The sequence below is a fragment of the Oxyura jamaicensis genome, chromosome 18 (genome assembly GCF_011077185.1).
Source record: "Oxyura jamaicensis isolate SHBP4307 breed ruddy duck chromosome 18, BPBGC_Ojam_1.0, whole genome shotgun sequence".
In the NCBI taxonomy this organism is placed as follows: Eukaryota; Metazoa; Chordata; class Aves; order Anseriformes; family Anatidae; genus Oxyura; species Oxyura jamaicensis.
Genome location: NC_048910.1, coordinates 7802134 through 7819599, shown reverse-complemented (window position 1 = coordinate 7819599; position 17466 = coordinate 7802134). Strand labels below are relative to the sequence as shown.

At 37.2% G+C, this 17466-nt stretch overlaps 1 protein-coding gene across 4 annotated transcripts in view; it reads right to left on the bottom strand.

Moving 5' to 3' along the window:
• Positions 1 to 351: 351 nt before the first annotated feature.
• The window catches only part of STXBP4 (syntaxin binding protein 4), a 70653-nt gene continuing 53538 nt past the window's right edge, over positions 352 to 17466 (bottom strand). For all 4 annotated transcript variants that reach the window (XM_035342747.1, XM_035342748.1, XM_035342750.1 and 1 more), the window contains 2 exons: positions 14803 to 14860; positions 352 to 3368 (listed from right to left, as the gene is read on the bottom strand). In XM_035342747.1, the coding sequence (XP_035198638.1) occupies positions 3257 to 3368; positions 14803 to 14860 (170 nt within the window). In that variant the 3' untranslated portion in view covers positions 352 to 3256. The remainder of the gene's footprint in view (positions 3369 to 14802; positions 14861 to 17466) is intronic.

Below are 17466 nucleotides of genomic sequence, written 5' to 3'. Positions count from 1 at the left end.
GATCATTGAATTTATTGAGACACTGAGTAGTGTTACAAAGAAATGATTTAGGATCTATGAGGCTGACTATCTAGTATGTCTATTTGTGTTAAGCTACTTGCTTTGATGACAGAGAATGTGCCAGTTTAAGTTTACTGGAGTATTTGCAGTATTTGCAGGGCATTGTGGTGCAAGTATTCAGGTAAAGATTAACACCAGTGTGTACTAGAACAGTATTTTTCAGTGTCACCTTTACATGGAAAATAAATGGAGGTACAGGAATTATTTATTGCCCGATTGCCACTCCCTTCTAAAGCCGTAGTTTCATTATTTTAAACACTACAAAGTACACTCTCATTTTTTTTCAAGTAATTTTTTTATTCTGCAATAAAAATGAAAAGTTATTGTTTACAGTGTTGCATATTTTGACAACTGCTCTTTACAAATTCTTTTTAAATTATCCTAGAACCATTTTCTCAATATACGCAGTTCCCCTTAATCAAAATAATTTCACAAAAGATTTCACAGAAAGGAAGAGACAAGGGGAGATAGAAATAACCTAGGAAACAAGTATGCCAGTGTACAAAAATAGATTAGAACATTTGGAGATTCTAGGTATGAAAATGTAGCCTCAATAGCAGAGAATCTGATCTAGTGGATTATCTGAAGAGATAATGCTTACCGGAGAAGAAGCTAGATAGATGCAGAGATCTATTTCTAATGTCTTTAATTTCTAGGCAAATTTATAAGAGAGAGGGTGAAATAGTCTCCAGGTTTCTGAAATGTTCTCATCTGGGGGTGGAGGCAGTAAGCAGAGCCGGCAGAACGCCAACATTCTGTCTTGATTTCTCCCCCTCTCGTGCACAGCAGGCTGTGTATTGCATGCTCAGAGCAAGAGATCATTACCAGCTCCTCAGGAAGGGCAAGCAGTATGCGCATAGCTGTCCTCCTCCAGCTGATCTAGCAGAAGGACAGCTTTAAATTGCTGCTAGGTCTCTATAAAGCCTCTGCTGATGAAGCCTGCCTGATCCAGTCTCTGTCCCTAAATAGCTTCGCCTATTTGAAACACCCAGCTAGCTGTCAGAAAGCCACTAGCAGAATAAATTGACTGCGAGGGTCAAGTGGAGACTCAAAACTCTCTGAAACAGAATTGGAAAAGTGGAGTCCGTATGTGATCTGGAACTGCATACTATCATGGAATTATGAACCAAAAGTGCCTGTCATTAATCAGTCAAATTAATACTAAGGCTACAGTAAATATTGCAAGGAATTCAGAACCTTACAGTTTATGGGTCATGAATCTACGCCATTTTCAGAAAAGAGATTTAAATGAAGGTGCATCTAGAGTGCCTGGCTCTGAAACTGAAGCACATGCTTTATGCCTTCAGACTGTTCTCGGGGAACACAAAGGCGGCTATGAAGCACGTAGGAGCCATTGGAGCAAAATACAAACGAAGTATTTAAGTGTTATTGCTATGAGAAAATTTCTCAGAAATATATGTTACTGTGGGTCTGCTGAGCAAGCTCTTCCTCCTAATCCACACCACCTGTGTAGATTCATGGATAATTTGGTTCTGACCTAGTTAAAAGTACAAAACATTTTTTCCTATTTGCTTATTCAAAATATCCTGACATCTTCCAGCAAAGCCTGCAGAAAACTCATGTGAGCTGCACTTTGTTCCTGCAGGAAGAACATTTGGCGATGTGCTCTGCAGCTCACAGGCCATATGCAGTAGATTGCTGCACTGCTATTCAGAGACTTGACTTGGGTTAAAACTGTGTATTATTTTTGATTCAAAAGGATCAACAGCCACAGTGTGCCTGACATGGCATGGCTGGCCTTTATATCCATTCCCCTGACTGCATGGATTTTTAACTTCAATGACAAACCCGCTGGATAGAGACCTTTAAAAATGTGGCTGTGGCTGTACAGCCTCATTTCTTTGTATCAGCCAGTAAGGGTGTGATGGAGCATAGATGGTGCCTCAACGTTTTCAGGGATGTTCTGAAATCCTGAAGCACGCACCTTAGGAAAATGCAGATTGTAGCCTGTGCCTTTCTCATACTGTTAAAATACTGTTCTCCTTCTTGGCCTGAAGATCAGAGAGAGTGGTTTCCTTTGGGATATTCATCAGCGCCTCTGCGAAGTTTCAGATCCTTCTTTCATTCATTAGTCAACACCTACCATATAATATATATAATACACACACACACATAAAGAGCCTCCAGGAAAAACAAACAAACAAACAAACAGTATAGAATCATATATTTGACAAAGCTGGCATCATATGTTGAGCTGTGAATAATGAGATTTAAAATATCTTGGGCTTTTGAAATACAGTGAAACTTGTTCATTAGATTGCAGTAGCACTCCCTGTCATTTGCTTTATCCTCTTTAAATCATCACCAATGTTTACAAAATGATTTTGTTCTACTTAAAGATCAACTCTGAGGAGGTGACTGATTTCTGCTGATCCTGGAGGTGGTTTCACAGGTTTCATTGTACTTGAAACTTCACAGCTTCCACTGAAGTATTTGATGCATGTATGTATCGGTTTAGCAGAGTACAAAAGTAGAATAATTTTCTTTCTGGCCTCATATTGTTGACAGAGCATGGTGTCCTCTACCAAAACGGCTTCTTTTTACTTGACAACTTTATCAAAGATTCATTTTCCTAACGTCCAACCACTAATCTTAATGAAGATTAAAAGTTTTAAAAGTCATCAGGACTCCAATACTTGCAATAAAACGTTAAATTAATATTAGCAAAACTCCTTCACAAACTGCTTCTGTAAAAATCAGATTATTCAGTAGTTGCACAAAAGGCATCTATCTACATTACATTCCCTGGCATTGGTTAAAAAAAGAAAAGCTCACCTCGCACCTTTCAGCAAAGCATAGGCTCGAATTTACCAGGTGAAGTACATCCAGTGGCCCAATCTAACTCATGCTGGTCAAAACTGTGAAAATTTGACTTTGGGTCAATGGAGTTACACCAATACAGAAGTCATGAAAAGACTGGATCAGCTCCCAACGTAAGCCTCATCCCTGCACACTGAACTGGGGCAGGTTAAGGACTACACTGAGACTTCTGCAGCTTTTGAGGCACCCAAGAACAAACCCACCTAAACAAACGGCAGTGCTCCCTCTGACTTCAAGGGGAGAAGTGTCATCGGGTACTATTAGATCAGACTAGAAGGTAATCAGATTAAAAAGCGTGCATCTTCTCACTAATGTACTGAAATTAGACAAACTACTTTCTGTCAGCAGAACGTTCTCAGCTCTTGGACCCAGGAGACTCTCTTATTCCATCGTCGTCATCCTCAGAGCAACGCAAGCTTAGTGCGCTGGTTACAGGATGGATCCATGATGTTGTCTGGGTCACATGGCTAGAAAAGAACCAAGAAACGCTATTAGCAACCCAGAATAGGTTTGCCAACCTCAGAAGCAAGAAGTACTAGATGGAATTCACAATTTTCTGGCTTCATATTGATCATTACAACACTTTCAAATATAGAATTCTCTTTGTCTTGCTAGCTGTAAGATTTTACAAACAAAATGAGGAGCCTTCTGGGTGCTAAAACCTGGACTGAAGGTCTCAGTTCCAGATAAGTAAGAGAGAATGCTTCTGTAAGAGACTCCTGATACAGACTAGTGATATTTCCTGTTCATTAACAGAACTGTAGGCAATTAACCCAGCAACACCGTACAGCCCAGACTATCAGTCTTACAAAACTCTAAGAAGCTAGCAGGGTATTAACATTGCCATCAGACCAGGCAGACACTAAGGCACAGCCAATGAGAGGAAGTTGACCAAATGCTCGTCATTAAGATATTTCTCTCCTTGCAGGAAAAAAAAAAAAAAAAAAAAAAAAAAAAAGTTGATGAATAAACCTAAAAAAGGATGCACTTTACACATCCTGTAGAACAATTTCTGGGGATGCTCCCACAGCCTTTACACATGTAAGTAATAAAAGGGAGTGTTATTTTTTAAAGGCTTAAACCCTATACTTGAAATGCAGTCTAAGCTGCTTTACCATTCTTGTTAAGCTTCTACATGAATGGAAAGAACCTGCTCAAGGCTCAGTAAGGACAGACAAATGGAATGGGCTTACTGTTTGAGGGTGAGAACACTGTACACCTTATGATTGGTAGTATGCATGCTAGCCATACTGTGTGTGGGCAAGACACAGCCTCTTCTCCCTTCTGGAATAATATGTTCTTGGTAAAGGAAATAGCTTTTCACTTAAAAAAATCTTGCTAATAAATTCACCGTTTTTATAGTCAAGTCAGTGCAAAGATGAATTTTATAATACAAGTTCATTACAAAAAGTAGCTGAAAAATATGGCACATAAAATATACACCATAAAAGACAAACAGTTGCTCTCAATACGTCTCACAGCTTCTAACATACCGTGTACCTAAGCCCATGCCTGTATTCATCTTTCAGGTGCACCAGCTTAATTAAATATGAAGCGCCATGATGGAACTACTCTAGATTTACCTTTTCAAGTGAAAATACTTCCCCTTTCTGTCTTCAAGAATGCTCTCTTGAATATCTGATTGTGGAAATCAATCCATTAAAGTAGGAATTTCTGAGACAATGTTCTACTATGCTGACTTACTGGAATGGGGATCGCTTTTCCAGTAACATGACCGTGTTGTGATTTTACCTTGCATTCACACCTTGCATTTGAATTCACTGAGCTTAGACTAAGTTGAATATGATGAGCATGAGAATAATGTTCCCTAAGAGGAAAATATGATGCTAGCATAAATCACACCTTGAGCTGCATCAGCTAGCTAACCTATCTCTGACCTGGTAATCCGTGAATGTAGCCAGTAATTCAACTGAGGCAGAGTCTCAGTAAGGACCAAGCAAGAAAAACAAAACAAGTCAAAACACACAAACCAACCCTCAGTTCTTATCCTTAAAAACCAAACCAAACAAGAAGCTCCAGTTATCTGTCAGGGTAATGCATAAGTGTTTTTGCTTTTTTGGTTGGTTGGATTTTTGGTCAGAGCAGCACTGGATGAACTGCATTCTTTCCTGAGTGTATTACAAACATGTGCATCACCTCAGAGCTGCAGAGATGGATTTCACGAAAGTTAAAACCTAGGAAGTACGAGTTAACACATAGCTAGAGCAAACACAGCACAGCAGATACTTCTCAAGTACAGTGACCATTGTAATGGTTTAATTCTAAGAAAGTGGATGTACCGTTTTTACTAGCAATGAACACAACTTTGAACATTTGCCTTTAGAAAGTATGGCAATAACCAGTATGAAGAATATGAAGACAGTCCTTATGCAATATTTTATGAGAGAACTGTGAATAATACGTGCTTATTCAGTGGTATAACGTATATTCAGTGGTATAACATTGGTTAATCAACAGTATGATAAAAGAGAACTAGTTTTCATCTATTTTCAAAATCTGAGGCCAAATTTTGCTCTAATGTCAATTAACTGCTTCTGATTTGAACTCAGTTCTTTTAAACTAGCACTAGATTTATCCATGAACGTTTCTTGTAGGACAGTTTGTTTTAAACCCTTTGTTAAAATCCTTGCTAGGAAAAGAACTCTTATAAATAAACATTAAGTCCAGATAACATGTCTCCCATTGTAGAAAGATGCACACAATATGCACAGATTATTTGGGTAAAGAATAAATATATAAACCCCTGGCTATTTATTTTTAGCTCCCCACAAGTGCTGTGGCTAAAGAGCTTTGACATAATCAGTCCAAGGAGATAATCCCAGATTTACTGGTTTGCAGAACATTCCTGTATTAGAAATACATCCTCTCTGATTTGTGTGCTAGGGCCATCAGTATGAGCTAGAGGGAATCCAAACCTACCTCTAGGCTTTGCCTAATTGAAGAAACTGTTCTGAATATTAAAAGAAGATATAGAAAGCCAGCACTACACATTCTAAATGTAAAATGTGTTCCGTTTGCAAATGTTCTTGTTCAAAAGATTCATTTCAAATTTTCAGAGCAATTAACAATATTTAAAGACTTGCAGGTTTTCAAACAAGTCATTGCCATCAGAGGGAAGCCAAAGTTATTGTTAGAAACCAAAAACATTTCATCTTGAAATATGTCAGTAGCTTAGTTTATCTTCTTAACATTACCAAATTGCAGGACAAATTTTAGAGCTTGGAAAAACAAAACATGAGATCTTTTTTTTTTTTTTTTTTCTGGCAAAAAAACGGTAGTGAATTATTTAAAATCCCAATATAATTACCCTCCTTATGGCTCTTACTTCTTTGCAAAGAAAATGATTTATTTTAAAATGAAAGCTTAAGACAGTCTTTCAAGAAAAGCATAATTCAAAGGAAATTCTAAGACAAAATTATGTAAAAATGTCTGTCTTTGTTAGGTTCTGAACATTATCAAAATGCTCAAAACTTAGCTTTCACCTTAAATTGAATTCTCCAATTAGGGTTAAACTCTGGATCCTAACAGGGGACTGTGAAGAGTCTTGCAGACAACACAGCTGCTGTAAGTCACTGTGCAGGATGCTACGCCACAAAGCAGTCATGCAGTATTCTTTAGAGTTTTGTTTTTCTTTTGACAGGGGACCACATCCTTAACACCTGGCTGATTTTTTTTTCCACCAAAGTGCAAGACCCATTCATCTTTTGATGAACAGATACTGGGAGGCTCTGCAAGGGATAACTAGTTCTTAGCTATAACTAAAGGATTTTCATTTTGTATATAAGGGATTCGAATAAAATAAAACAACCAAGTGAAGTTGATGCAAGTACAATCAATCAATTCCAAGAGCATTTGGGAAAGACAGTTTCCAGACTTGGAACCTACAGGTAATTTGGGAAGGGTTTTTGTATTGTATTTATGAAAATCATATGATTTGAAATTAAATTCTTCCTTCCCTCTTTTGTTAAAATTGTTTTAAAACTGGACCCTCTTTCAAGGCACGGAACATACACAGCATATAAAAGTAGGCAGTGACCTTACCTTTTATTGGTTGTAATAAGATTGAAAGCACTTGTCAATTCTTGGAACTGTGTCCTAAGGTGCCATAATTTTATTACTATAATTATTATTTGTATTTCCTTCAGGGATTGAAGATTTTGCTTGAACAGTAATTAGAAATTGAGGCATATAAAGTGAAACTCCAGATGAAACTTTTGTTATTTATTCCTTGATAAAACACTTACCTACTAAGAAAAATCTATGAACAATTTCAGAAGGCAGTTACCACTAGGATGATTTGTTCATATAAACTGTGTGCTAGATCATTAATAATTATTCACAACAAACTAATAGGCTAATTTAAAATGAAAACAGTACTAATGGTAGATCTGAGCCAAGGCTGAATAAGCCCAAAGGTTTAAGTGACAGGATATGCAAACTTCTTGCAGTTTTAAAGCATGACCTGAAATCTACCTCACCCTGGTATTAGCCATCTGCTATTACCCTAAAAGTGCTCTTATATTCAGTAACTCACAGTCCCGTGTCTGCTAAGTGAACATCATAAAATCTCCAGTGCAGTCTTTCTGCAGCAGCAGCAGACCACACAGAGCAGCAGCGTTAGCTTTGTGCATCCAGCCCCACTACCAGCACTCCAACAGGGAGGGACAACCCATCCTCTTCTCAGGGTGCCCCAGAGTCCATCCGCCTGCCCCCCTGCTACACCCATCCTGCACAGGATATAGGGGCCTTTTGTACAAACACGCTCAGTTTGCATCAGTCCTGTCTTATTACTGTGGGCCTGATATCTTGGTAAGCAGAATTGGGCCAAGATGATGTAAGTTTTTTCCTACTACAGCCTAGAACATGCTCAAGGGTTATTTAAACTACGTGTGTACCGAAATGCTTTAAAGCCTGAGTGCCTCAGAAGAAACACATACAGAAAAGAACCCTGCTGTGCATTGTTCTGCTTCTGATGGCTTTCTCAAAGCCCAGGAAGACCTCAGGAATACATGACTTAGCCCACAAGTGCCAGGTCTTGCCCCAACACAGGAAACCTTACTAGGAGTCCGAATTTCAAATTTCCAGTTATATTCATAGCAGTAACTGAATGGGTGAAAACAAGACCTCTGATCACACCAGTCTAAGAGTAAAATTACCCAGCAGAGGTAACAGAAGTCAACACACTGATTGCAGTGGGACTTACAAGTCTTGAGCGAAAAATAATTTCAGCTTCAAGAATTTCCTCACTGAGGAAACGCTAACAGATGTCCTACATGATAGACCAGAACCTGGACAGAGTGTGCAGTGTCTGGGGAAGCTGAAAGAATGTTTCTCCATTTTGGTTCTTGAAATGAAAAAACAAACAACCTCTCAGGAAAAAAAAAAAAAAAAAGCAGCTTAAGGTCTTAACATTCTTGTATTACAAGCTCATGTTACCATAAAATCCAATGGCAAGTTTCCTAGTTTTACATCTGAGGCCATTTTCCTTATAGTCATGCAACAGGATTTTAGTGGAAATCAGAGTAACTGACTTCCCCACAACTTGATTATCTGGCAACAAACCACTTCCAAACCTTAGAAATTACTTTGAATTTTCATCTTATCCCAGCTATCCTTAAGCCTTCATGATTTTTTAGTTAGCAAAATGTCTTACACTAAATCACTGCTGTTTCTTTTAATGTCTGTTTTCATTCAATAATGACAGTGAACAAAGAACAACCAGGGGGCACAATTTTTGAAGAGGAACATTACTTCTGTATATATTTATTCCTAGCAACCAATTTGAGACACAGTAAAGGGGCAGGTATTCAGACGCCAGACATTAAGATTTTGTGAAAATAAAAGTTCTCTGAGATGTTACAAGCTAAACATCCAAAAATCATAAAGAAATGACAGGATTACCCAAATTCTTACAGTTACATCTGAAAATGTTTCAACTGATGTTGAGTTGAGGTATACAGAGTTTTAGAATGTTATGCATTAATAAGTAGTAGTAATAGTTAGTACTTGGTTAGTGCTGAACCAGCTTAATTTAAATATCGGCAAATTCTTGTGACTATATAACTATTCTTTCCTCTCTTTTTAGTTAGGAGGGTTTGAGGATGACAGGTAAAAGGAAGTATTTTCAAAAGCAACCTCTATTTCTGAGTGACGTGTAAAATAGGAAAGGCCCAATTTCACAGATGTAAAAAGCTGCATCATTATTTGAACTCAGTGGAAACAGAGAGCACTCTGTGCCTCAAAATATCCACACCTGCTTACAAATCATCAAAATGAATAAGATGGGGACACCCACAATAGTGATCTTGATAAATAACAATTGTGGTGCAACTGACTTGCCTACCGCTATGGAGAGAGTTAGAAGCAGAGCTGGTCCTGGGTTCAGTCCAGGGGGACTTCAGTTGCATGTTCAGTATAGCAGATCCCTGTTTTTCTTAGCTTGCTACTCTGAAGTCACTGAAACATAACTGTTAGTGGGACATACACAAGTTTGCTCCTGGATCACCTCTGCTAGCATTTGAACTTTATTGAACTTGCTTTCTTCTAAGAAAGGTCACTCCAACCATTACTTAGAGAACCTACGGTTAACTAGTATATTGCAATATTCTAGCATATATATACTGCAACAGAATAGCAGAGGAAAAGCTGAACATACATCGATACATTAGCTTTTTGGGTTCTTTCTTTATAATGCAGTAGAAATAGAAATATAGAGTACACTTATCAAAAGAACAGCTTTGTTTTTTTTCAATTTAGCATACAGTATGTAAAATCAACTGTGATTTATTTTCCTTTTATGATGATACCTTTAGCTCTAGTGCTGTAAAACATCAGTGTTTATACTACAGAAGTTCATCTATCACACATGCTTTGCTATTCTTAGTTCAGTCATAAAATCATAAACAGTTTCTGTGAATGCCCAGCTTTCAGTAAAATTAATGATGGCTCTTTCCCAAGCAAAACCAAACAAAATAGAATATGATAAAATAAGTATGATTTGTTATTTTTCAAAGTGGAAGCTTGATTTGTTAGATATAATTTCAAAAGCTACCAGAATGCATCATGTGTGTTTGATTAATCTGTACTTTAAGTATTGTTTGGCTTTAGGTTGCTACTAAACCTGAACGAAATTCTGTTCTGTTTTACTGATGTATGGTCAGAGCACCTTCAGTGCCTGTTTTGTCACACTGCAGTATGCAATGCTTCAATGTGGAACCCCTGATTTTTAGGTAAATTACTGAAAGATAATACTGAATCAAACATTACTGTTTCCTTTTTGCTATAAGACAGAAAACATCACAGGCCCTAATTTATCTAATGGAAAACATCCCGACAGATTAACATCTTTGGGAACCTCTACTTGTCTTTCAGGCAAATTTAATTTAAGATAAATGTTCTTGAGAAAAGTAACAGTTAATTTGGAATAGGTGGAATCTAGCCTTATTAAAAAGCTAGAAAAACAGTATTTACAGGGGCAAAATTCACAGCTGGTCCTTACAAACTGTATACATATGCAAGGAGTGGGTGGGAGTGGGAGGGGAATAGCAAGGCCTTGCCTAATTTTAGGTGCCAGTCTCATGATACAGAGCTGCCATATGTTAAAGGTGAACGTAGTGGGAGGATGGAAGAGCTTAACTCTGATGGGTTTTCTGGGGGAAAAAAAAAATAGTGTCCCAGCAATGCTTTTTTATACTGTTCCTGTGCGACTCTAAACAACCAGTGTATATCCATTAATTAATTAGTGTATTTGACACTCCACGTGGGGAGCAAAATGCTGGGTAGACTCTTTCACCTATTATAAAAATCAAACCCAGAAGTCACTAAATCACAAAACCCATTCAATGACGGAATACACTGTCTGTTTACACTGGTGCTATGCTGTGACTTCCACAGGACTTTAATTCCAGATCATAAAACAAAAGTAAAATTTTGTTCTAGCAGTGGTTACAACACTTAGTAAACGCACTCAACGTTACTTGTGAACTAAACTTGGGCAAAAACGACCATATGGCCAGCTTTAAAAGTGAACAAGATTTGCTTTCGCCTACAGAACTTTTCCCATGCTAATGGCACCCAGCTGACTGCCTGCACATCTGAAGGCAGGTGAGATGAGGGCCCATTGGCCCTTTTCTGCTTCTGGCCTTACAGATAAAATTTCTATTCAGGTCAGGAATTTCTACGAGAACATCAGTAATTGAATTTGTCACAACAGAAGAGCAGTCTTAATCGTCTAATAGGTAAAACTCACTAATATCCAACTTCTTTACCTTATTATGTGGGATCTCTTTGATATACGGCTCCCACAAGGTCAAGACAAACATGAGAAAAATTGGAGAGGATTCACTGGAGAATCACTAAGATGACTAGAGGGTTGGGGAACTTGGCACATGAAGAAAGGTGGAAGGAACTGGGTTTGTTCAGCCAAGACAAGAGAAAGCTCGGGGGGTGGAATCAAAGTCTTCCAGCACCTAAAAGGTAGTTATACAGCAAATGGAGGCACTCTTACAAGGACATACGGTGACAGACAAGAGGAAATGGACATAAGCTGCATCAGGAGAAATTCTACCTAGATTAAAAAAAATATTCACCATGAGAATAATTAAATAATGGAATAAGGTGTTTTGGATAGGTGGCGGAATCCCCATCACTGGAAATACTCAAGACTTAGTTTGTATAATTTATTCTTCAACGGTAGGTTTGACTAGCTGATCTCCAGAGATTGATTGCAATCTAGACTTTTCTACGATTGCTAACCCATTTGAGTTAATGAGGTCAGAATCTCAATTCTTCTGGATGGAATTTGCTGATATAAACAGGGATAGAAATACCAGGTATAAATGAGTGAGGAAACAGGCACTGGTAATGCATTTCTATTACACATCAACTGACGGGCCACGAATCTGGGGCTGTGTGTGAATGACCAATGGTATTGCTACATGTAAAATAAAATAATGCTTGCCTCTGCTTTACTTTAAAACACACTATTTCAAAACACATTATTTCAAAACATATCTGCGGCCAAATTCAACTTTCACTCTCCAGCTGAGGAGAGCACAGCTATACTACCAATGAAGCTGATTAATACCTTTAGTCTACTGGTGTAATTTTTGTCCTCTTGATAACTGTCAATTTATATTATATTTGTTAGACACTTGACGTTCTTTTTCTCCAATGCATACTGAGATATAACTTGGAGAGACTTCCATTACTGTCTGATACTTCATGGTAAATCAGGGAGGCTTCCATTACTGTCTGATATTTCATGGTAAATTTATACACATGACCTTATTGCCTAGCACCGAATCATGTGAGTTTATGACACACTAGCTGTCTAAAAGCTAATTTTCTCACACTTCCCAGTACTTTTTGAGTGATCCTTAGCAACCTGGTTGATTGATAATAATTTACGGAGAGACTGAAATGATTTGCTGAGTAGAAGACGTGATTTCAAAAATTGACTTAAGGTGGACAAATTGACTATTGGTGGACAAGAAGCAGCTTTCTCTTATAGGTGGAGAGCAGTTCAGCGTCTTAGGAATATAGCCATGTAAATGTTTTATTCATGTCAGTTATTCACATAAGTGGGTTTCACTTTAGTGTGTAACACAAGCCAGCTGGTTTGCTTCTTTTAAACTCCGATTTCTCATGCACTTCATATTGCTACACCCCCTTCAGAGATATTTATGGATATTTCACAGCAAGCTGTCTCAAGCTTATGCGCTATTAAGATTCCATTCTGGGGTGTTTACTGCATTAGATTTATAACATTTAGATTTATGGACTCAGCTAGTTGATGGCCTAATAAAACACATTGGAACTGAAGGCAACTACTAATTAAAATAATATTTGATTGTCTTCAGCATATTGTAAAACTGCTGTGGATTTGAACAGAGCCACTGCAGCTTCTGTATTGCGTCACAGCATAACTGCATGAGAAAAGGGACAATCCACATATAAGATCAGCTTAATTGTGGCTACACTTAGAGAATTATAACATGCTTTTCTGTTAGTATACGCTGGAGTGGGCTAGTGTTGAAATAACTCTTAATGCCCTCAAAGATTTGGCTGTCCTAAACACCAGAGAATGAAACGACTGAAATTCACAGCCAAGTTTATAGTACTGGTACCAGGACAGTAAAGTACCAACTATTCTGCTAATCCTCATTTAAACAACTCGATTAACTGCTACTGAAAAGGATCAGCTGATAAAGATGGAAGTCAAGCTAAGGTCCTCCTAGAAAAAGATATTTTCAACATTAGGTAGAATTTTCATCTTGAAATCTCTATCAAACTGTTAGAAACAATAGACTTTTGCAACCCTTGTTCCTTGCTCTAAATAGTTAACTTCCCAGATGGACTTCATGCACATTACAAAGAGTAGTAAGAGGTATGAATAAATCCCAGAATTTACATCTATCTGAAAATGAATGTCATGTTTTGATTAGAGCTTGAGTGTGCTATCATATGTGGTGTGTTTGGAAACCTCTGCAAAAAAATAAAAATCATGTCTGCTTTAATACAACTAGCTTGAGGCACCATGGGGTCAATTGAGGACAACAGAACAGTGTGTTTGAAAAAAAAAGAAAAAAAAAAGTCCCTGCTTTTCTTGGCTAGCTAATACATAAACTTCAACATGACTTGTGCAAGAGTTTGGGATTAAAGTGATTATATCTCAGTGCAAAGATTTGCTGCCCTTCCTGTCTGCTAAGAAGCGAGTCCACCTGCAAAATAATGTCTTCATCACAACTATAAAAATTAAAGAATATGTAAATTTCAGCAGCCAGAATAACTATTAATTAAACAATGATTCATGAGATATATGGAATGGAGATGAATTATATTTTTTCAGCAATTGTTTCAATCTGTTAGAGGAATAATAAAGAAAGCTATTATATGAATTAGTTATCAGTATATTTGGGGGGGGGAAGGGGAGAAGGAGAAGCACACTGTGCTATTCACTTCCAGAAGCTTCTGGAAGATATAGCGAGCTACTTCTTTTTCATGCACTTTTTCTTCCAGGAACTCGGAACACAATTGAAAAGAACCTGCCCTAGTGTATACCACAAATTCCTATATCTTTCATCAAGCAGGTCTTTCCAAAGAAGCTTCCAATTCTCTACCTGTGGCATTAGCAATGGAATGAAAGTTGCTTAACCTGCAGCCAATGACAATGTGAAACGTCACTAATCTGTGATACCAAGTTTGTAAGCTGCTGTTTAGCATTTTAAGTGTAAAGCCTAGATTATGAGGATTTTTCTTCTAAATGAATGAATGGTACAGCATTTGGAAATCTCTTGATTCTTTTATGATTTTAACTAAATTATTTCAGTCCTGTTCATTCACCATCTAACAGCAACAGAATAAGACTGTTGGACTTTGTGCTCTTAAAGCCACAACGGAACTGAAATCCATGGATTAAATGAGACTGTTATTTTCTAAAAATCTGGCTCTTAGAATTCTTCCACTTCCTCCAAATATAAGAACACGTAAAAATGCATATATATACTTGTAAAGTTTTTAGGGGATGGGATTTTTTTCATATCTCCTAGGTCCATTACAGGGTCAGACTCATAACCAGGGAAGTTCTCAGCATTGTGGACTGGGGGTTTCAAAGACATCTGAAGGTCTGAGTCACACAGTTCTCACTGAATTTCAGTAGGATTTCTGACTAAGCCCTCTAGGACCCTCTGGACAGTGCAGTACTAAACCACCGGAAAGACCAAGTGATGTTGATAATAAAGACGTATAGAAAACACATGAACACTTCTGTTATTTTGCCTTTTTTTTTTTTTTCTTCTCATTAATTCTAAGTTTAAAAATGCATTTAGTTTGATGGGCTTTTATTTCAGCTCTGACCCATTTTCCCTCAGAAATACTCACTTGATGAAGTATTTGATTCCATCTGCTGTATAAGCTTCTTCCCATCCATAAGGTAGACCTATGCCGAAATAAAGAAATAAGATGTCTCAAAGCTTAGGTGACACAAGGTTTTGACGTGTAAGTTCAAGCCATTTCATAGAATGATTACAAATGAATTCTCACTCTTTTTTTTGTAACAGAAAATAATATAAATGATGCAATTTAATAAATATTTGCTGAGCTACAAAGCTATATACAACTCAATGATACTTCTGGTATTTATTTTCCAGAAGCTGACAGTCTGGTCAAACTGGAGTGCAGTTAACCCTTTTGAACTTTTTATTGTAATTCACACCCATTAAATAAATAAATTATGAAAAAGGCAAAACAAAAGAAAACAAAAATAAACCATTCCTATGGTCTACTGAGATCTGTTTTAATTTGTTCTTACAGCTATTACATACAGATGCCAATGACTATATGAGGCAGGAGTCTGGACTGAATCAAATCCTCTGCTGTCTGGTTTATCACCACCTCCTGTGTTTATACATAACTCTGGAAATTTAGACGAACTCCAAGATACTTAGAGAGTCAGAGAAAATACATACAGATATACATATGCATACTTTTCTATGTCCAAAGATCTTGACAAAGGTGATTTTTCTAAGTGCATTGCTTACTTTTGTGATTTACACTAACAATTCTGGGAGTTAAAATATTTATCACTGCATCATTTGGCAAAAAATAAAAATGAATTTTGGAAGGGTGGTGTTTTTACATGTATTAAGAACCTGCTCCCCTTTTCCCTTTTTTAATTATCAAGCATGTTAATCTTGAAAATGCAGTCTTGGTTTTTGTTCTTAGTTTAGAAGTCCCTTCCATGAGAAAGGTCAGTAATACCCTCAATAAAGCATTATATTATATCACACAAAAAAATAAATTTACTTTTTTATTACTACTTGTTCAAAATGAACTGTGGAGCTTAAAAAGTGCTGGAGAAAGAACCAGCAGTCAGTGTGCAAAAGTGCTCCTGATGTATGCTTTTGTGATACTGTACTGTAATGTAGATAAGGAAAAGTGGAAGGTCCTTTTTTTTGGAGACTAGAAGTATCTATGAAATTAAAAGATGCATGGAAATAGTTCTGCAAGTACTTTAGCTTGAAAGTCATCTGGAAATGTTAGTGTTTTAGGAGTTAAACAGTTTTTGTTCAAGTCACAGTCTATCTCAAACACCAGCTCATTAGAACCATCTGTGAGCCTGCTTTAGATTTAAAACTTGTATTTGGAAATCGTGCTGGACTGCACGCACCATAGGATGTTTGAAACCTTCATACTGAGGCATGCTCTAAGTGAGCACTTTTTTTTTTAAAAAAAAATATATATATATTAAATTCTTTCTTAAAAGGCTTATTTTCTTATTTTCTTTTCTCAGATTATAACACCTCTGTCTCTAGTCTGGTCTCTCAAAATCTGGAAATGGATGACTTCAGTTCTCAAAGTTCATTACAGCTACTGGATCATTACTGGCACAATGAAGCAGATATAAACCACCTAAGAGGTAATTATAGCTGTAGGTAGGCACCAAACAAACAATAAAAAGCATGTCTACCAAAACTCCAGAATTCAGAAAGGTAACTTGAGAATTGGTACTTGTAGAACAGCGCCATCACTGTTTTGTACAGCTTCAAAAGCAAAAAGCACACAGATTAATTTTCTTCTTGTCACTTTTACCCCATATTACTTGCTAATCTCAGGTTTCTTCCCATTTTCAGTTTGGCATAAATCTATACAATCTGCTCCTTAAAAGATGTCACCTACTGCTTTTGAGAGAGAATAATCCACAGCCACTTCCCTCTAAATACATGGTAGTTGCTGTATAACAGTTTTTAGGCTCTAACTTCTTTGAAGGAAGGTAGGAAAAGGGTGTTCTAAGTTATAAATACACTAGACTTGATCACTTGTTCTTCCTTCCTCTTTATTCAACATGAATATTTTCTAATGATTTGAACGGGAACAGGATTCATCCTTCAATTGCTTCCATCTTCCCTGGCCTTTCCTCATTCCTGCATGAAACATGCATATCCAAAATAAATGGCAACACACTTGCTCAGTTATGAATAAAACCTCAGCAGCTGCTCTGTGCTCACCCAGATCCTGTACATCACCTGTTTCATTCAACAGTGATAATTACGCTTTTTTCATTAGTAATTTGACTGAACTTATTTCCTTTTTTTCCCCTTCTAAATGAGGAATGGTAAGTAGGTAGCAATGATAACCAGTGCTCTATATTCTTTTCTTAACCATGAAAAACTACACTTTTCATACATACTGAATAAATCTGTCAGCTGCAAATGAAACTCTGGAGATATCCCCACAGCTTTATTTGTCTTGCTGACTTCATATGCATTAGGTTGTATATCCAACTCAGTTTCCGTATGCTTCAAAGCTCCACCTACATATATGTTTTTTAATGCCTTTATTTTCAACATTTTCACTCTTTCACTACTAGTCTTTCACTTCTGTTCCCTTCATGCCTTTCCTTCACTGTTAGATCTGTACTTGTATTTCTTGGTATTTCCCATGGTAGCCAGGAGGCTCTCATGTTTTGCACTGTATTTCCCCAGACATCATCTCCACTTACTTCAAGCTCACTTTCTCCATGAATCATTCATAAGCTGATCTACT